This window comes from Pelobates fuscus, chromosome 1 (assembly GCF_036172605.1).
Source record: "Pelobates fuscus isolate aPelFus1 chromosome 1, aPelFus1.pri, whole genome shotgun sequence".
NCBI lineage: Eukaryota > Metazoa > Chordata > Amphibia > Anura > Pelobatidae > Pelobates > Pelobates fuscus.
Window position 1 is genome coordinate 48,043,884 of NC_086317.1, and position 21,352 is coordinate 48,065,235.

A 21,352-nucleotide genomic window follows, 5' to 3' on the forward strand; every position below is an offset into this window, starting at 1 on the left:
CGGCGCCATTTTGTGCACGTTTTTCTCATGCTGTCTTTTTCATAATGCACACACACCACTCACCGTTCGGCAGTTAGGGCCATTCGGCTGTTTGCCGCGTTCGCCTGTTTCTTGCGAACGGCCCGTTCGTCAGTTTTGTATTTTGTCCTATACTCACCTTGTATTCATGTAATTCTCCTCTTTTATCGAACGTTCAGTTTTTTCTCTTTATTCACCTTACTTCATTTTTGCCGCGAATCTCGCGAGATTCTCGGCGGCCATTTTCTAAACTTCCTGTCTTCTCCCCTATTCCCTGTCAGAGTGTGCACTGGTCTGGGCCCTGGTGAGATCGTTTTTTCTTTGCTTGTTCATACTTTGGGTGACTAACCCAAATCTGTTCCTTGTCAGTTTTCCTGAGATTTAGTATTGATTCACTAACTATACTCACTCTCTCTAAAATGCCTAAACCCAGACTAAATTCTGGTTCACCTCCCTCTGGGGAGTCTGATGCCCCACTCAGCAGGGGAGAAGCCCCTGTCACCTCAGGTAGTTCACCTGCTCGCTCCGACAGAACTACCTACTCAGATGGGACTCAGTTCTTAGCGCTACAGCGCTCAGTGACAGACGCCATTATGGCAGCCATGGGGTCCATGTCCTCTACTCTCTCCCACACCATTTCCCAGGCCCTACTGCCACGTCCTTCGGACGAGCGCTACTCGGGCTCCACGACGCCTCAGCCGCGTCCTCCTGTGGACCCACCGGGAGATTTACCCAGGAAAGCTACCCACAAATCTAGATGTCCCTCTGCCTCCAGAAACACCATGACTGGCGTACCTTCGGTCGCCCCTGAAAGTGTGTCACAACCACGCAAGAGAGCCTTTCCGCGCCAGGCAGAACGGGCGCGGCTATGGAAATGTGCCAGAGCACAGGTAGAGAGCGACTCCGACTCAGAAATCGGGTCAAGTGAGGAGGCTAGGATTGAGTCGGACAGCGACTCTAAGCGGATGCCGCTCATACAGGTTTTGACCTCCTTCCCTCTGCCCAGGCAGAGCCGTCCGGGCGCGAACCAGGGGACTAGGCACTCCGCAGTCGCGGAGTCCGCCCTTGTGGATCCGTCGGGCGTTCCACTCTTCGACACCGGGCAGAATTAGTCATGGTGACCCCATTCTGGGAAACCCAGTCTTGGTTCCCCCAAATTCTCGAGATGACGATGGACTACCCACGGCTCCTACCGTCACACCACAATCTACTGCTAGACCCGATGGGACGGTGTCACCCGCTCCGGTTGGACGGCTCCCTCCCACTCCTGGCATGGCGGATCTCCGGGGACCCTGGGAAATCCAAGGAGTTTCGGACACGATTAGACGCCTGTTGGCGGAAGCATGGGCCCCAGGAACTAGACGAGCTTATGGGTCAGCTTGGCGAGCTTGGACTAGCTGGTGCATGGCTAGGGACGCGGATCCCGTTTCGGCCCCTGTAACCATGGTCCTGCAATTTTTAACGTCCCTCTTCGAGGCGGGGAAGGCTTACAGGACTATCAACCTTTACAGGTCAGCCATCTCTGCAATTCATCAAGGTTTCGATGGATGCCCAGCGGGTCAACATCACTTAGTGTGCCGGCTCCTCCGGGGCTCGCGATTCTACCGACCACCCAGGCCTCGCTACTCCAAGTCATGGGATGTGTCCGTTGTACTATCCTTTATCTCTTCGTGGCCCACTAACTCAGCGCTCTCCCTGAAGCAACTTTCTGCCAAATTGGTTTGCCTGCTCTGCCTTGTATCTTGCAAGAGGGTCTCGGACGTTAGAGCCCTGGACGTCGATGCCAAGTCATACACCCCGGACGGGGTCACGTTCAACATCAGTCGCCGGACAAAAACCTCTATCAAGTCGGTGTCCTATCCAGTTTTTCCTGCCTCTCCAGCATTATGTCCCGTGGCTTGCCTTCGCGAATATGAAGATCGTACCAAACTCCATCGTTCACATGTATCCCCACAGCTGTTCCTGTCCTTTCGGCCACCCTTCCGACCGGTCTCTAGCACCACCTTGTCACGCTGGGTGCGATGGTTACTGGATCAGGCGGGCATCGATACCACGATCTTCGGCGCCCATTCGGTCCGGGGGGCCTCAGCATCCTCGATGATGACCGCAGGGGCTCGGCTGGAAGATATTATGAGGACGGCCGACTGGTCTAGGGAATCTACTTTCCGTGAATTTTACTTTCGCCCGGCCCCACATACTTTTACGGCAGTAGTTAATCAGCTTTAAACTTGCAATATGAGCCTCCGTGTCTTGTTATAAAATTGCATGATTTTATTAAAGACACGGAGGCGAGTATTGTCCCGCCCACGTTTATTATTCATTTTTTTCCCCACCCTTTTGTATGTTGCAACGAGTCACATCGCATAATTTTGGTAAGGTAAGTGGGGCCATGTCTCAAGGTTTGGTTTATGTTATGATAGGTTTACTAATCACCTAGGATGTGGGTTTGTATTCACTTGAAATTTTTTCTCCTCAGTTGGTACCTGACAATAGTTGCAATTATCGATCTTAACCTCTCGGCTCCTGTTTTCTTTATGTTTTCACAGCCTAATCCAATAAAATGGCATGTTGTTATCCAACTCGAAAGGACTCTTCCCGCTGAAAATCTCTGGTCCTACAGCTCATCTGGTCCTGCTTCCCTGTTGTGAGATTCCCTAATGTGGACTATTGGACTCTGTTCTTGTTCGGACATTGTTACAAGGTCGCATCTTCAGAAAGAGGGATATGGAAGGGAAGTTCTGCCTAATATACTGGGACCTGAGCGGGGAGGGGCCTATGTTAATGTATTTTCTTCATTTTTTCATTATGTTTGTATTCTTTGCTGCTATTGGTGGACAGTAAAGAAAGGGTTATGCAATATGAGCCTCCGTGTCTTTAATAAAATCATGACTTTTCGTCATGTAATCGCAAAATCATGCAATTGGAGTTGAAAACCAAATAGAGTTTTGTATTGATGTTGGTAGATGAGTTTACATTTTGATGGACATTACAGGTTATTAAAAACATATTTAAAACCATACATTGATGATTGGGTTAGAGCAGGGCTCGACAAATCCCAGGCGCCAGGTCGCCACGGCAACTAGAAATTTTGCCCTGGTGCCTGGGATTTGTCAGCCTTTTACCTAAAGTACCCGCCTGCGGGAGAATGGAAGCTGCCGGCTCATGTAGCGTTGTAGCCAGCCGACTCAGGAGCATGTAGCTGGCCGCCCTGGGAAGAATGGGGGCGGCTGGTTCAGGAAGCATGTAGCCGACCGGCTCAGGGATCGGGGAGGCGGCAGGCAGGCGCAGTGATCTTCCTGCAGCTCCTGTCTGCTCCCTCACACTGTGTAATGATGCCAGGAGCTGGAATATGACATCATTCCGGCCCTGGCACCACTGCAGACAGTGCAAGGGAGCAGAGAGGAGCTGCAGGAAGATCACTGCTCCCTCACACATAGGAATTGCAGCCCCACTGGATCCCAGGGAAAGTCCACTCTGCTCTCCCCAAGGTAGGGAGGCTGGATGGATTAGAATTAAAAATATAAATTTGTGAGTGTTAGAGAATGTGTGTGTATATGCCTGGGTTTATAGGTGTGTGTCAGTGTGTGTATATGTATGTGTGTGTCAGTGTGTGTATATGTATATGTGTGTCAGTGTGTGTGTGTTAGAGAGAGAGAGAGAGAGATTGAGTGTCTGTTTAGGTACCTGGGGGTTTAGGAAAGCATTGGAAGGATATAAAGCATGTTCTCTATGGGTAACATTCAGCGCCAGTGGCCGTCTGAGTGACTATCACTAGAGGTATTAGTAGGCAAAGTAAACACTTTTCCCTTAAAAGGCTACAGGGACAGGCCATAGGCACCAGAACAACTACATTAATCTGTAGTGGTTCTGGTGACTATAGTGTCCGTAAAAAAGCAGAAATCTTTACTCACCGTAAATTCTGTCTTAATATGGTGGCAATACGTATGGGTTGTGGTTCCTAATTGGGACAAGCATCTTCAAGATAGGGGGATTAAGAAAAGTCCCTCCCCTTTGCCCTATAAAGGGCTTCCCCGGCAAACCCACCTCAGTCGTAGCAAGAATACACACCTAAGCCACACACTAAGCAAAATTGTAATTTAGAGGGAGGGAGATTTGCACTTCCAACGTATTAAGGAAAAAAAAAAAAAATTATGGTGAGTAAATATTTCTGTTTTTTCTGACATATATATGGTAACAGTACATATGGGATGTAGCAAGATTTCCAATCGGGTAAGCCTTATGCCTAAACAGCTTGAAGTACCTACGCCTCAACGCAATTTTAGAGGCAGAGAGTACATCTAGCCTGAAAATGCCTGACATTTTGTAAGGTGCTAAAAGCGGACCAAAAAGCAGACATGCTGATTTCATCGGGTGAAGCAAGATCTTTTCTCTGCCCACGAAGTGGACATTGCCTTTGTGGAATGCCCTGTGAAAGACACTGGTGAATCAAAACTACTGAAGCATAGGCCATATGATTAATGAAATAACGAGAAATAGAATTACGAGGTTTAATTCCCCTTAAAACTGTCCTAGAAGTTGACAACAGGTGATCTGATCTACTGAGTTCGGCTGATATTGATAGGTACATCTGAAATGCCCTTTTTTAACTCTAGAATATGCCATCTAGTTTCAGTGGGGAGGTGGCATAATTATAGAAGGATAAGCTGATTAACTGCTCTAAAAGATAACTCTAGAAGAAGTGAAGTTTTAGGATGAAACAACTTTCACCCTGATGGAATATAAGAAATTCCACTGAAGATATATCCTGAAGCTCGCTTACTCTCTTGGCAGAGGTAATGGCCACTAAGAATGCTGGTTAAGCTTTAGCATATTAAAAGGAACCCCTCTAAAGGAAAAGGGGACCTGAAAAACTGAAGAAAGATCCCAGGAGGGAAACAGAACTTCCTGGGTGGCTTAAGAAGCCTATTGCTTTAAAGAAACTTCTAACCAGTATATACAAAGACCAATTCCTTCTCAAAAAGAACTTTAGGAATACAATTTGGTCTTGACGTGGAAACGCCCAACCTGTGGAAATCTCCTGCAGGAAGCGTAAATTTTAACCAACCGGGCAAATGAACTAGAAGACAATGACGTTCCTTACAACAATGTAGACACTCCTACCCAAATCCTCATGTAACCGGTTAGAGGCGGAACGACAAAGATTATATGCAACAAGTTGACTGACTCATGAAGGAGATCAAGGATACACCATGCAGTGCCCTAACCTATTCAACACTACCAGTAGGATATCCTGTCTTACAAAAGTGTTTTCGAGATCGGAAGATCCCCAAACTTGTAAGTCATCAGCACCAAGGCTGAAAACTGGTGAAAACTCGTGTTTGGTCAGTACGGAAAGATTGGCAGAACCACTGCTCTTATTAAAAAAATAAAAATAAAAATTTGGTGCTCACTATATACTTTAAGGCAGCAGTAAATCTTACAAGAATTCCCCAAAACCTTTTAGGATTAGAGACAGAAGACAAATACAAAAAAATAGATAACCGTGCCTTAAAACAAGTACAAAAATAAGGTCAAATATAAATCATATGTGCATACTTTTTTGTTAAAAGTCTATGAATTTGGCTGTAATACAGTGCATGGTATCTCAAAAAAAAAAAAAAAAAAAGACAGAAATAGTGCAGTATGTCTAACTCAGTGAAGTAGAGTGCTATAGCAAAAACTCACTCACAGTTTATAGCGCTACAAAGAGCTCTGCTGTGTAGGGTGTAGATGGTACAATCCCAGTCACTGGATATATTTAAAGCTACAGTGGTGGTAGACTTTACCTGTGTCTCGAATATGTGAAGACAAAAATTGGAATATCCACAAGTGCAATCTGTATATCAAAGTGGTAGTGGATATATGAAAAAGGTAGGTATCTTCTTCACATGAACTAGAGCACAGACCTGCTCTAGTATACATGCTTTGGTAGCATGATCCCCACCTGGGATATATGTTGATCAGGAAGCAAAAAAAAAAAAAAAAATGTATATTTAAAAAGGATTCATTTTATTATGATAAACAAGATATAGAGATATATGAAAAAAGTTTTAAAAATAAATAAAATAAATAAAAACGCGAGGAGAGCTTGTATAATGTGTACAACAAGCAAACCATACAGTGACTATAATAATGCACATAAAAGAGGACACAAATACATTTATTGTGCTGAGGTTGTAGGTGATGACATTGTCACATGAGTGAAATGGAGAGAGGACCTCCCAGAGATCCTGAGCCCAGTACACAGTTTTGGTACATAGCTGAAACAGACCTTGCCTATCTGTTGTTGAAGGGAGGGAAACCGTGTCGTGGTCTGATCGCATTGTAATAGGTCCCTCAAATCAACAAAGATCTGAATCGGTGATGGGAGTAAAGAACTGCCTTAAAAGCTCTGAAATTAGTGCACCATTTTTCTTCGGACCAAAAACACTGACACAGAGAATTTAGACGAGCGACCCAGCCTGTGGTGAAACTTACTCCTTCTATAGGCAGAAAGGACAGCTTCCGCTTTTTTCCAAAGAGTGTCTAGGAGACAGAAATCCAAAAGATTTCCACACTTTGACCCAGAGGAGAGAATTTTCCACTGTAGCAGCCACATCCAGATTTTGCCCAGTAGACCGCAGGACTTGAAGATGTCAGACATCCCAGCAATCTCATTTCCTGTCCTTATGGAGGATTTTTTGCTTTATTAGTAATTGGACCTTTCCTTTATGACTGCAGAGGTAATGTTTTAAAGTTAACATGAACCTCAAAAACCCCTATGTTTCCTGGAGAAGAAGAAAATAAGACTCCGTATCCAACCGTGTTGCTGTAGCACTCTGCTAGCTACCCAAACATACTTAGGGGGCAAACGTCCCGATTAGCCATAAGTAGCCAAATTCCCAAGTAGGGAATGCCTCGTTCCCTAAAATATGCTGTTATGGGAGTGTTTTGAAAAGCAATGAGATCTCTACAATCCACGTATTATGGCGTATTTTCAGAAAACTTCTTGATGGGCCGCAATAGGGATATGTGGGAATATATCTCTGATCTATATACACCATGAAAGTCCTTTCTGCAGAATCAGAGTTGCAGAAGTTTCAATTCTGAAGCTCAGGAGAGGAACCAATTAGTTTAAATTCATAACTGGTTTAAAGGAATGATCAGAGTTTGATAATCAAGAGATTCCTGAGGAACCCAACGAACTTCATGGTTCACAGAACCATATCTCAAACTCCTTGAATCCGACAGGAACACTGTTTCTGTAAATAGAGGATCAAATGTTTTCACAAGATTATGGATTGGGTAGATTTTAAAAGAGCAAGCAGTGCCCTCTTTAACTAGATCAAGCAATCAGTGATTGCAAGTAGGTATGCATCCTGGGAATGTTAAGTGACTCCATTGAATGGTACTCCAGTCATCTACCTCAAAGGGATGAAGGGTTGAGTCAACCCTGCAGGGAAAACAAACCTGTGAGCCCCAATGGTTGAACAATGTCTAAACCCACTGAGGTATCAACACTTCATATAGAAATGCAGGATTACACCGCCAGGCTTCTTGGCATCCGAAACGCCATGTCGGACCTAGTTCTACTTGTCTTGAGGTACAGCTTATTTCCCTCTTCCGACATAGGGTATCAAAAAAACAAAAAACAAAAAACAAAACCTTTTCCCTAATGGGAGTAAACGGGATCGAAAAGGACGCTGATCGGCAGTCCAAGATTAAGCCACCAGGATATAAGGGAAACAGCAGATCACCCCATGATCTTGGCCATCATTGTCAAATTTTATTAGTTAAATCCATATAAAATAGGTGACAATCTCAAATTAAACAGGAAACTGACAAGCTGCTTACCAGGAGACTTAAATAACCTCTATTAACGATTGTAAACAAAGTTATACGTTTTGGACACCGCTGCACCTGCCAGCAAAGACCCATACTGCAACCCAACAGTCTGGAAAGATTGCCTGCAAGAGATCTCAGCCTTCTTGATGACAGGGTTTTTAAAGCAGCTACTTCTGCAGAATTTTATGGATTCCCAGTGTACCTGGGGGGTGTAACATTCACCCATTTGATGGTAAACATATTAAACATCGGGCAAGAAAGGCTCGTTACACAGAGTATTCCCATTTCTGCATACAAGACAGAGATGGGGTTTGAGGAACAGATAACCCTCATTAAAAGTTTAGCAGATTTATCCTGCCCCATGACCAAGACATTCCTAATGAATCTTCTCAGTACATCAGGTGGGAACCAACTGCACACAATATGATGAACCAGACATGTTCTTAAGAAGAGGTAGATAAACATTCGCCAGACATTAGAAGTAATCGAAGGACGCTTCTCTTCGGTACCTGCGGAACATCTCAGGCAGAGCAGCTGATACACTATTTGACTCTCTATAAGAATTCATAGATAGGAATGATTGCATATTCTCTGCTTAATATTACCCAAGAAATTGCAGCACCTTGGTCATATTTATAAACCCCAGAACCATATTAAGGGGAGTAGCACAGATACAATAAGCAAAAGCAGAGTCATTCCACGGTGTACAAACAGTCCACTTTCTGCAAAAAAATTCCATCCATAACTTCCAATTTTAAGCAGAACAGATTTTTAAGGCAAAGATCAACTAATCTTACCTTGAAAACCACTGAGCCGTGTGGGGGGTTGGTGACACCGGGAACCCTTCTGACAAGCTTCCTGCTGCCAGCGGGAACAGCACAGCACACTCGGTTTCCTAGAAGTTCCAGTTCACACATGCCAGAACATACTCAGTGCAAAGTTAAGGGCTCCGGAAACTCCCCCGGAGCCATGCCGCTCAGCCTACTACCTGGGCGTCATCAGGCTTCCTCCCCACAGCATCCTGTATGCCTCAACTCCAACAGACGCTTGATCCGCCCTGTGCTGTGACAAGGAAGAACTGAGGTGGGTTTGCCAGGGAAGCCCTTTATAGGGTAAAGGGGAGGGACTTTTCTTAATCACCTATCTTGCAGATGCTTGTCCCAATTAGGAAGCACAACCCATACGTACTGCCAACACGTTAAAAAAAAACAAAAAAAAAACTGGCTCCTAACTTTTTTTTTTAGCTGGCTCCTAGATTTCAAGTAAATTCGTCAAGTCCTGGGTTAGAGCAGAGGCTACTTGCATGATTTACATATAGGTGTAAAGGGATTTTCAGAGCATAGTTAATATTTTTGGTTTTAATCTATTTTGTTTACGCAGTGGTTTACTCTCCACAAGTTTCCTATTAAAGATCTATTCGTTTGAATGGTCGCATAAGAGGTTAGAGGTTATGAATACAGCCAGAGAGGCATAAATGTAGGACTTCCCTATATAGGCTGCCTGCAAGTTATTGGCAGGCAATCAAACTTTTAGGGACGTTACAGTGGTTCTTAAAACCTGGGATATTTAAAAGTAATCATTGGGGTTTATAGAGTATACAAAACAACATTTGTTTATTTCGTTTTCCACCTGAACTAAAAATAAAATTGTTATGAAACGTGATAAGATTTCAAATAAACATTAAACCTTCATATGTTGCTTTTTTAAGGTTCATTGGATAAAATGCAAACAAAACACTTAAATGTCCACTGCAAAACACCATCCTCTAGTGACAAATAATTGTATGTCCAATTTCTTAAATAGTCCCTTAAAGATATAGAAACTGACAGATTTACAGAAGCAATTAATGGAAAAATTTAAAAAAGAGGTTTTGTTTTCCAATGATTTGGTTATTCACAGAACAGAGAATAAAACCCAATTGCCAATTAATGAATGTTATGAGAAACAGAAAAGGTTGATTAGTTTTCTTGCACCCCACAAATGACAGAAATTGTAAGTTTTTATTGGACAAAATGCAGAAAAACAGACAAGTATGGATTTACCAGTAATATTTATTTTAAAAAGTACAGAAATATCACAAAGACTACCAAAAATATTACACAAGTGAAAGCCCTTAGCGTACATTTTTTTCCTTTATATAAAAAAAAAAAAAAAGTAAAAAAAAAAAGAGCACTACTCCCATTATACTGTGAAAGCATTGTGGGAGTCAAGCTGATCAGCTTATCCTGTTTAGTGTGCTCTGGCAGAGTCAATGTGTAAATAGTTATTGGATAAACTTGTTGGTGAAGAAAAGGCTATTGTACTGCAAATATGAAGTACAAATGTGTTGATATGATATCGGAGCAGAGTTACTGATTTGAATAATGGTTTTAAACGTATTACTACTGGGGGCAAAAAAAATAATCAAAGATAAATATATTCATACTATTTACACAACTGCCTTTGGAAATCAGCAAAATGTTTCATAAAAAAGTCCATCTTCAGGTTTTTTTAACAGCCTGAAAAATTACACATGCAATGTAGTTTTAATAGTTAAATAGACATGTAACAAAGTGACTAGAAGATTTGGTCTTACTAAAGAATAAAAATGTTAAAACACATATCCCACCCAAAGTAGATTGTATAGAATTTACAAAAAAAAAAAACACAGTTTTGACATTTTTTCATAAATCATTTGACATGTTAAAAACACTAGAAATCGATTACATTACAGCTGAATTTTGTCCAAGAAAGAAGGCAGGAAAATGCAGCGGGAGAACCATTAGTCACACTCAGGATGATTATCTTATGGCAATATCCCAAGCTCGGTATTTTATTTGCCAATTCGCTTTCATTTTGAAAGAGAGCACATTTAATTGCAAGTGTTTGAATTCACCCTGGTTGTGAGCAAGGCTTTGACAAAGACAAAATGTAATCAACGTGAAGTAGGGGGAAAACAAACAAAAAAAAACACGTACCTTCACATTCAAAGCACCTTTGAAAAAGTTAGGCACACACGTGGTTAAAGAGGCTTTAGTTATAAAGGCACAGGTTAGGGTAAGATAGATATGTGTTTCACTACAACAACTGACCGGAAGCTGGCATGAAATGATCAATACAAACAAATATACATGAAATGTTAACCGGCAAGAACAAAACAAAACTATTGACCTTTCACATGCAAAAAAGATATGCCTTATTAAGGTGGTAAATGCTATTGCAGTGATCCTCAGCATTTTAGAAGCAATACCACCAGTTTTACAACTTCTCAGATCATATACCGTACTTAGGAGTCTTTCAGCAACTGGTGCGATCACACTAAAACATGTAAGCCTTTCAGGAAAAGCAATACGGAACACTAAAACTACATTTCTCAGAGGGAAACCTACGCCAGTGATATAGTATGTGCTTCCATTTTAAGTTATTTCAAACAGACTTTTTTTTATTGTTTATAACTTGTGATTGATTAGTGTGTATTTCAACCCAACCCCTTTCACCTTTCCATTGGTAAATAATCTGGAGACATAAATTAAAGTACAACACTTAACTCTTTCCTGCACTTCAACAAGCATACCCAAAACTCATGCAAGTAGAGGCTGCAAACAGACACAAGCTTGTCTCGTGTACTTTAAACGTTCTCAAAATCATACAGAGCTATACATGCAAATCTAATACTGGACTGGCAAAAAAAAAAAAACTCAAATAAGAGTACAAACTCATAACTGTATTTCAAAAACAAAGTCCAGTTAAATGGTTTTCAACCCAATAACAGCACATATACATAATAAAAAAGGGAAAAGGAGGGGGCAGCCTATATCAAGATAAACTCAATTTTAAGTTTCTGAAACGTAAATAAGTTAGGTTTGCCAATTTTTAAATAACTGGAGGAACCCACATAATTTGTGAAAATTGCATGCTATTTATGTCCAATTTCACTTTTCTGCTTTCAATATTTTACCAACATCGGGGGCATGTTAGGAAAAAAATAAAATGACAATACAAATTATATAGTGGTGCTGCCAAGGCAAATAAAAATATAGATGGGATAATTGTACATTTGCAAACCTTCACACACATCTGTAGACTAAGTGACCATTTTATCATTTACACAATTGAACCATCTTTGTTTTGTGCTGGAATCATCACAGGAATGGCTCCCATTCTACTCAGATTTGGACCAGCTACCTTAGGCAACATGAAGTTTGGTGTTTGGCTTGGGGGACGTTCTTGATCCTCATTAGGTACTTTATTGTAGAGAGATTTGGAGTATCCATCTATGTTTGATGGGGACAACGATCCCAATGAAGAATGATTGCTCCCGATATAACTGCGAGCAGTTGAGGTGCGGCTTTTAGGAGGGGCGACATCTTCTCTGTAATGGCAATACATGCTTATCAACATGAGCTGCAAAAGCTGCGCATTCTAACTCCCAAATATATAAGAAATTACACATTACAGCGCTACGGAATTTGCTGGTGCTATAAAAATAAAATATTAATGTAACATAACATTATCAGGTTTACATATTAAAGTGAACCTGTAATGCTTATTTTAACTTAAAGGGACTCACCAATGCCCAAAATAAAAATTACCGTTTAGTAGAACTAATTTCTGCAAATCACAAAGTGGGATGACAGGTACCCTTTCAATTTAGGAAAAAAAATAAATAAATACCAAACACTAAACTGTAGTGTAATAAAAACAGAATTGTAAAATTTAGCCAAAAGTTGATTCTAAAATCATTTCCAGCTTTTTTGCTTAAATGTATCAGTTCAGTGTTAAATTTAATACAGTTTGATGTATAGGAATAAAGCACCAGATTTGGGTTTCTAAATCAGTGCAAGGTCGTTATATGCTAAATTTGTTAAATACAGTAATTCCCATGCACAATCTTACCTGATTTCATGCTGTACTTCCTTCTCATATTTTTTCTCTTTTTTCTTCTTGCAGAAAAAATATACCAGAAGTCCCACAAGCCCGAGACTTAATAATGTTCCAATTATTGCACCAGCAACTATTCCACTAATATTTGAATCTAAAATACAAAATATATATTTTTTTTTTAAAATTCTGTGTTAGTTGGTTTCTGATTTAAAATGGACAGTTTAGGCACCACAACAACTTAATTTAAAATTGTATAGTGCCAGGAGGCCCCCGGGCTCAATCGCACCTCAAAGGGTTAGACCTTTCTTGAGCGGTTCAACCCCAAAGATACCGCTAGCGCCGACCTCCGCTCCCCCCAGCAGTATCCGACTTATAAAATTTCTGTTTCAGGAAGCGCAGAGGGCGGCCAGGCAGGATTACTGCTGATTGGATGAGTAGTCAGTTAAAACTCTCAGCCAGTGACACACCGTTTACAAAACTGGCTTGGAAAAGGCACATTTCTTTCCAAGCCATTTTAGTGTATGTGGGGTCACCGATTAGAGCTCCTGCCCAGTGGCACTCTGCACTTCCTGAAACTTACGTTTCATAACCCAGATGTCACCTGTGGAGGGGTGGGGGAGACCAGCAGCAGTTTAGCCTCTTGGGGTAAGTGCTTCCCCTAAAAAGGAAGCAAGCGCTGCAGAGGGGGTATTCCAAATGGTAATGTGATAAGTAAATATATGTCTAATGAGTGGCCGGAGCAATAGGACAATATTAGATTCTTGGGATCAAAATAGAAGAGAGGCCAAAGGGGACTGAAAGTAGGGAGAAATACGAAAAATCCATATACAAGGCAAATGTAACATTGTAACATTAGAAGAGAAGAGAAAAAAAAAGAAAGGAAAGACAGACAGAAGGGATCAGTCCACAGACAGGAAGGAAGGAAAGAGAAGGACAGGATAGTTGTATGGGGGGTGTGAGGGGGAGTAGAGGAATATGAAAAAAAAATACACACATTATATACTGGCATATAAATCATCTAACAAGAACAGAAATACATAGTATGGCTTTCACATTTTTAAATTTTCTGCACTTCATTACAGGTAATGCCATTGCTTAAATTAAAAAGTGCCTTGCCGGTTGGGTTAAACACCAACAATTGGTAGTTACAGTACAGGAAACCTACATAACTCTTCAATGACAGAATGTATGTCATATTAAAAATGTATCAAGCAAATACTCTTCTGCAAGTAAAGGAGAGACGTTCCTTGTATCACAACCAATTCAGCAAGATAAAGTATCTGTGGCAAATAGAACAAAACTCATGGTTTGAATTATTTTGCCAAAATGTTCAAAGTCATTAAAAAAAAAAAAAATTTAATTTATAAGTATATACTTACGAGGAACAGCATCCAGTCTGACCATACACTCATCATTACCAACCCGATTCCTGGCAAAGCATTTATATGTGCCACTGTGTTCTTGAGAAACATTTTTGACAGTAAGGACACCAGTTGATTCATCTAGAAAAACAAACAAGATATCACAAATTTTGTGTGTTTTTATATGAATCCTGCATATGCTGGAGAAGTACATCATTTAGAAATTTGTATCTTTACATGATGCTAAAACTCATTCTGAGCAATAAAATGAAAATTCTTTTATACCCAATACTGATCCTTTAGGAAGCGATCGTGAGCCGGTGAGTTTTTGCCACTCATATGTAAGGGGGGCAGTTCCTTCACTTGATCCACATTTAAAGGCGAGGTCATTCCCAATTTTTTGTGATCCTTCAATAGAGCACCTTGTTTTTGCTGGCTTAACTGGAAATAGAAATAAAGATATAAAATACCATAATCTAATCTATATATTACATGCTAGTACACTTTAATCAGTCTAATACATACACACAAAAGAAAGAAACAGGTGAATTTGTTGACATCTGTAGTTTGATTTCCCTAGACAGGAGGAAAATAATCTCCCACAGTGTTATCTTGACTGCCAGTAAACATAAATATTGAAGCATTGCCTAATCGTAACTCATTCCCTGTGTTAGAGATTTATGACAGGTAACGAGAAACAAGCACAACAATTAATTCTTATGTGATGTGAATGATGTTCATTTATCATGTGCATCAATACTTGTGGATATGATTCACCTACCTTATTTTATAACCTACATGGAATGCTATTGGGTAATGGGTGAGATGATGTAGACGGCTTACTACATACCACGACGAATACAACTCATGTGTGAAAAAAAGAATGTTGCCATGAAGCTACACTGATATTGTATTATACTTGTCCTGAAGCAGGCATTACATTTTTTCAAATCTCAGCAGGGTGAAAGGCAGTCCTGCATCAAATTTATTATGAGGTTTGAACACACATCACAGTTGGTGGACTAGCCAAATTACACAGTTCATAACAGTAGTTTAAAAAGTGTAAATGCAAAGGATCTATTAAAACAGATTTGTGGTTTTCATTACGTCACAGAAAGCCATTGCTTCTATAATTAATTGGGTAAAATAAATAAAAGTCCACAAATGTTCTGACGTGTATACTGTACACCATTTACTTTCTCACAATCTTAGAAATAAACTTCAGAAAACAAAAACATTTTTCATGGATCAGCATTGCTTAGTAAACCAGCTCCAAAAAAAAAAAAAAAAGCCAAGTTTCCAGAGCATGGTTTCTCAACCTATTACGAAGAAGTACCACTGAAGGTCTTAAATTTTTTATTTTATTTTTAAATCCCAAGTCATTTCTATTGATTTAAATTCCAAATCAATTAACACACAGACGAAACACAGGAGCACACTCAAACTACTTCATTGAGATGAAGTGGTTCGGTTGCCTGTAAAGTCCCTTTAACCCCTTAAGGACCAAACGTCTGGAATAAAAAGGGAATCATGACATGTCACACATGTCATGTGTCCTTAAGGGGTTAAAGGAAGCCTCCCAGCAGCATAACCACTTATCTCAATAAAGTTGATTTTGAAGCACCCACTGAGTTCTAACCTTAATCATTCCTAAACAGTTTAACTCTAAAGAGGTGCCCTCAAGCACCAGTCATTTCTGTGTTAGACTGATCAGAATAGGAGAGGGACCAGCACTTGAGGACAAACCGTTAGTGTTAAACCATTGGAGAACAGTTTAAACACTTAAAGGTAAGATTCTAGGTACAACAACAATTTGAGGTGAGGTTTTCATGATGTCCAAAGTGTTCCTGTAAGGCATGGTTCGCCAAGCTGGTCCCTACCGCCCACTAGTGGGCGTTTCAGGATTCCAGGTGGGCGGTAGGGATTTCCAAGTTGATAGTGCGGGCAGAGGCGAGCCGGCGGTACCCGTGCGACTGGGTACCGCTATGACCATTTGCGGCTCCGGCCGCGCGGTAAACCGCCGGGGCCGCCTTCCAAAGTGTCCATCGGGTGGCCCATGCTGTCAGGGCCACCCGATGGATGCGGATTGTAAGGGGGCCCGGTCAGCGCTGGGCGCTTTAACAGCGTGACCGGGCCCCCTGTGATAACATCACAGAGCTGGGAGGAAGTGATTCCCCGGTCACTCCTCCCAGCTAAAACGGAGAGCCGCGCGGGAGGAAGCAGAGGGAGTCAGAGTGGGAACTCTGACTCCCATCCACCTGAGCCACCACTGGACCCCAGAAAAAGTCACCCTCCTGCACCTTAAAGGTAGGAAACAGGAGGGTGACTTAAATATAATGTGTGTCTTTGTTTGTGTGTGTAAGTCTGTATGTAGGTGTGTCTTGTCTTTGTATGTGTCTTTGTAGGTATGTCTTGTGTGTGTGTGTAAGTCTGTATGTAGGTGTGTCTTGTCTTTGTATGTGTCTTTGTAGGTATGTCTTGTGTGTGTGTGTAAGTCTGTATGTAGGTGTGTCTTGTCTTTGTATGTGTCTTTGTAGGTATGTCTTGTGTGTGTGTGTAAGTCTGTATGTAGGTGTGTCTTGTCTTTGTATGTGTCTTTGTAGGTATGTCTTGTGTGTGTGTGTAAGTCTGTATGTAGGTGTGTCTTGTCTTTGTATGTGTCTTTGTAGGTATGTCTTGTGTGTGTGTGTAAGTCTGTATGTAGGTGTGTCTTGTCTTTGTATGTGTCTTTGTAGGTATGTCTTGTGTGTGTGTGTAAGTCTGTATGTAGGTGTGTCTTGTCTTTGTATGTGTCTTTGTAGGTATGTCTTGTGTGTGTGTGTAAGTCTGTATGTAGGTGTGTCTTGTCTTTGTATGTGTCTTTGTAGGTATGTCTTGTGTGTGTGTGTAAGTCTGTATGTAGGTGTGTCTTGTCTTTGTATGTGTCTTTGTAGGTATGTCTTGTGTGTGTGTGTAAGTCTGTATGTAGGTGTGTCTTGTCTTTGTATGTGTCTTTGTAGGTATGTCTTGTGTGTGTGTGTAAGTCTGTATGTAGGTGTGTCTTGTCTTTGTATGTGTCTTTGTAGGTATGTCTTGTGTGTGTGTGTAAGTCTGTATGTAGGTGTGTCTTGTCTTTGTATGTGTCTTTGTAGGTATGTCTTGTGTGTGTGTGTAAGTCTGTATGTAGGTGTGTCTTGTCTTTGTATGTGTCTTTGTAGGTATGTCTTGTGTGTGTGTGTAAGTCTGTATGTAGGTGTGTCTTGTCTTTGTATGTGTCTTTGTAGGTATGTCTTGTGTGTGTGTGTAAGTCTGTATGTAGGTGTGTCTTGTCTTTGTATGTGTCTTTGTAGGTATGTCTTGTGTGTGTGTGTAAGTCTGTATGTAGGTGTGTCTTGTCTTTGTATGTGTCTTTGTAGGTATGTCTTGTGTGTGTGTGTAAGTCTGTATGTAGGTGTGTCTTGTCTTTGTATGTGTCTTTGTAGGTATGTCTTGTGTGTGTGTGTAAGTCTGTATGTAGGTGTGTCTTGTCTTTGTATGTGTCTTTGTAGGTATGTCTTGTGTGTGTGTGTAAGTCTGTATGTAGGTGTGTCTTGTCTTTGTATGTGTCTTTGTAGGTATGTCTTGTGTGTGTGTGTAAGTCTGTATGTAGGTGTGTCTTGTCTTTGTATGTGTCTTTGTAGGTATGTCTTGTGTGTGTGTGTAAGTCTGTATGTAGGTGTGTCTTGTCTTTGTATGTGTCTTTGTAGGTATGTCTTGTGTGTGTGTGTAAGTCTGTATGTAGGTGTGTCTTGTCTTTGTATGTGTCTTTGTAGGTATGTCTTGTGTGTGTGTGTAAGTCTGTATGTAGGTGTGTCTTGTCTTTGTATGTGTCTTTGTAGGTATGTCTTGTGTGTGTGTGTAAGTCTGTATGTAGGTGTGTCTTGTCTTTGTATGTGTCTTTGTAGGTATGTCTTGTGTGTGTGTGTAAGTCTGTATGTAGGTGTGTCTTGTCTTTGTATGTGTCTTTGTAGGTATGTCTTGTGTGTGTGTGTAAGTCTGTATGTAGGTGTGTCTTGTCTTTGTATGTGTCTTTGTAGGTATGTCTTGTGTGTGTGTGTAAGTCTGTATGTAGGTGTGTCTTGTCTTTGTATGTGTCTTTGTAGGTATGTCTTGTGTGTGTGTGTAAGTCTGTATGTAGGTGTGTCTTGTCTTTGTATGTGTCTTTGTAGGTATGTCTTGTGTGTGTGTGTAAGTCTGTATGTAGGTGTGTCTTGTCTTTGTATGTGTCTTTGTAGGTATGTCTTGTGTGTGTGTGTAAGTCTGTATGTAGGTGTGTCTTGTCTTTGTATGTGTCTTTGTAGGTATGTCTTGTGTGTGTGTGTAAGTCTGTATGTAGGTGTGTCTTGTCTTTGTATGTGTCTTTGTAGGTATGTCTTGTGTGTGTGTGTAAGTCTGTATGTAGGTGTGTCTTGTCTTTGTATGTGTCTTTGTAGGTATGTCTTGTGTGTGTGTGTAAGTCTGTATGTAGGTGTGTCTTGTCTTTGTATGTGTCTTTGTAGGTATGTCTTGTGTGTGTGTGTAAGTCTGTATGTAGGTGTGTCTTGTCTTTGTATGTGTCTTTGTAGGTATGTCTTGTGTGTGTGTGTAAGTCTGTATGTAGGTGTGTCTTGTCTTTGTATGTGTCTTTGTAGGTATGTCTTGTGTGTGTGTGTAAGTCTGTATGTAGGTGTGTCTTGTCTTTGTATGTGTCTTTGTAGGTATGTCTTGTGTGTGTGTGTAAGTCTGTATGTAGGTGTGTCTTGTCTTTGTATGTGTCTTTGTAGGTATGTCTTGTGTGTGTGTGTAAGTCTGTATGTAGGTGTGTCTTGTCTTTGTATGTGTCTTTGTAGGTATGTCTTGTGTGTGTGTGTAAGTCTGTATGTAGGTGTGTCTTGTCTTTGTATGTGTCTTTGTAGGTATGTCTTGTGTGTGTGTGTAAGTCTGTATGTAGGTGTGTCTTGTCTTTGTATGTGTCTTTGTAGGTATGTCTTGTGTGTGTGTGTAAGTCTGTATGTAGGTGTGTCTTGTCTTTGTATGTGTCTTTGTAGGTATGTCTTGTGTGTGTGTGTAAGTCTGTATGTAGGTGTGTCTTGTCTTTGTATGTGTCTTTGTAGGTATGTCTTGTGTGTGTGTGTAAGTCTGTATGTAGGTGTGTCTTGTCTTTGTATGTGTCTTTGTAGGTATGTCTTGTGTGTGTGTGTAAGTCTGTATGTAGGTGTGTCTTGTCTTTGTATGTGTCTTTGTAGGTATGTCTTGTGTGTGTGTGTAAGTCTGTATGTAGGTGTGTCTTGTCTTTGTATGTGTCTTTGTAGGTATGTCTTGTGTGTGTGTGTAAGTCTGTATGTAGGTGTGTCTTGTCTTTGTATGTGTCTTTGTAGGTATGTCTTGTGTGTGTGTGTAAGTCTGTATGTAGGTGTGTCTTGTCTTTGTATGTGTCTTTGTAGGTATGTCTTGTGTGTGTGTGTAAGTCTGTATGTAGGTGTGTCTTGTCTTTGTATGTGTCTTTGTAGGTATGTCTTGTGTGTGTGTGTAAGTCTGTATGTAGGTGTGTCTTGTCTTTGTATGTGTCTTTGTAGGTATGTCTTGTGTGTGTGTGTAAGTCTGTATGTAGGTGTGTCTTGTCTTTGTATGTGTCTTTGTAGGTATGTCTTGTGTGTGTGTGTAAGTCTGTATGTAGGTGTGTCTTGTCTTTGTATGTGTCTTTGTAGGTATGTCTTGTGTGTGTGTGTAAGTCTGTATGTAGGTGTGTCTTGTCTTTGTATGTGTCTTTGTAGGTATGTCTTGTGTGTGTGTGTAAGTCTGTATGTAGGTGTGTCTTGTCTTTGTATGTGTCTTTGTAGGTATGTCTTGTGTGTGTGTGTAAGTCTGTATGTAGGTGTGTCTTGTCTTTGTATGTGTCTTTGTAGGTATGTCTTGTGTGTGTGTGTAAGTCTGTATGTAGGTGTGTCTTGTCTTTGTATGTGTCTTTGTAGGTATGTCTTGTGTGTGTGTGTAAGTCTGTATGTAGGTGTGTCTTGTCTTTGTATGTGTCTTTGTAGGTATGTCTTGTGTGTGTGTGTAAGTCTGTATGTAGGTGTGTCTTGTCTTTGTATGTGTCTTTGTAGGTATGTCTTGTGTGTGTGTGTAAGTCTGTATGTAGGTGTGTCTTGTCTTTGTATGTGTCTTTGTAGGTATGTCTTGTGTGTGTGTGTAAGTCTGTATGTAGGTGTGTCTTGTCTTTGTATGTGTCTTTGTAGGTATGTCTTGTGTGTGTGTGTAAGTCTGTATGTAGGTGTGTCTTGTCTTTGTATGTGTCTTTGTAGGTATGTCTTGTGTGTGTGTGTAAGTCTGTATGTAGGTGTGTCTTGTCTTTGTATGTGTCTTTGTAGGTATGTCTTGTGTGTGTGTGTAAGTCTGTATGTAGGTGTGTCTTGTCTTTGTATGTGTCTTTGTAGGTATGTCTTGTGTGTGTGTGTAAGTCTGTATGTAGGTGTGTCTTGTCTTTGTATGTGTCTTTGTAGGTATGTCTTGTGTGTGTGTGTAAGTCTGTATGTAGGTGTGTCTTGTCTTTGTATGTGTCTTTGTAGGTATGTCTTGTGTGTGTGTGTAAGTCTGTATGTAGGTGTGTCTTGTCTTTGTATGTGTCTTTGTAGGTATGTCTTGTGTGTGTGTGTAAGTCTGTATGTAGGTGTGTCTTGTCTTTGTATGTGTCTTTGTAGGTATGTCTTGTGTGTGTGTGTAAGTCTGTATGTAGGTGTGTCTTGTCTTTGTATGTGTCTTTGTAGGTATGTCTTGTGTGTGTGTGTAAGTCTGTATGTAGGTGTGTCTTGTCTTTGTATGTGTCTTTGTAGGTATGTCTTGTGTGTGTGTGTAAGTCTGTATGTAGGTGTGTCTTGTCTTTGTATGTGTCTTTGTAGGTATGTCTTGTGTGTGTGTGTAAGTCTGTATGTAGGTGTGTCTTGTCTTTGTATGTGTCTTTGTAGGTATGTCTTGTGTGTGTGTGTAAGTCTGTATGTAGGTGTGTCTTGTCTTTGTATGTGTCTTTGTAGGTATGTCTTGTGTGTGTGTGTAAGTCTGTATGTAGGTGTGTCTTGTCTTTGTATGTGTCTTTGTAGGTATGTCTTGTGTGTGTGTGTAAGTCTGTATGTAGGTGTGTCTTGTCTTTGTATGTGTCTTTGTAGGTATGTCTTGTGTGTGTGTGTAAGTCTGTATGTAGGTGTGTCTTGTCTTTGTATGTGTCTTTGTAGGTATGTCTTGTGTGTGTGTGTAAGTCTGTATGTAGGTGTGTCTTGTCTTTGTATGTGTCTTTG

At 40.9% G+C, this 21,352-nt stretch overlaps 1 protein-coding gene across 2 annotated transcripts in view; it reads right to left on the reverse strand.

Annotated features, from left to right (window-relative positions):
* Nucleotides 1-21,352, reverse strand: part of CXADR (CXADR Ig-like cell adhesion molecule) — a 63,217-nt gene that overhangs the window by 13,846 nt on the left and 28,019 nt on the right. The window contains exons 4-7 of one of the 2 annotated variants that reach the window (XM_063448414.1): nucleotides 14,352-14,507; nucleotides 14,085-14,207; nucleotides 12,718-12,856; nucleotides 12,007-12,193 (exon numbers count right to left, since the gene is read on the reverse strand). In XM_063448414.1, the coding sequence (XP_063304484.1) occupies nucleotides 12,007-12,193; nucleotides 12,718-12,856; nucleotides 14,085-14,207; nucleotides 14,352-14,507 (605 nt within the window). Of the gene's footprint in view, nucleotides 1-11,259; nucleotides 12,194-12,717; nucleotides 12,857-14,084; nucleotides 14,208-14,351; nucleotides 14,508-21,352 lie in introns of those variants that run through there. The other variant, XM_063448406.1, reaches the window with a different exon arrangement.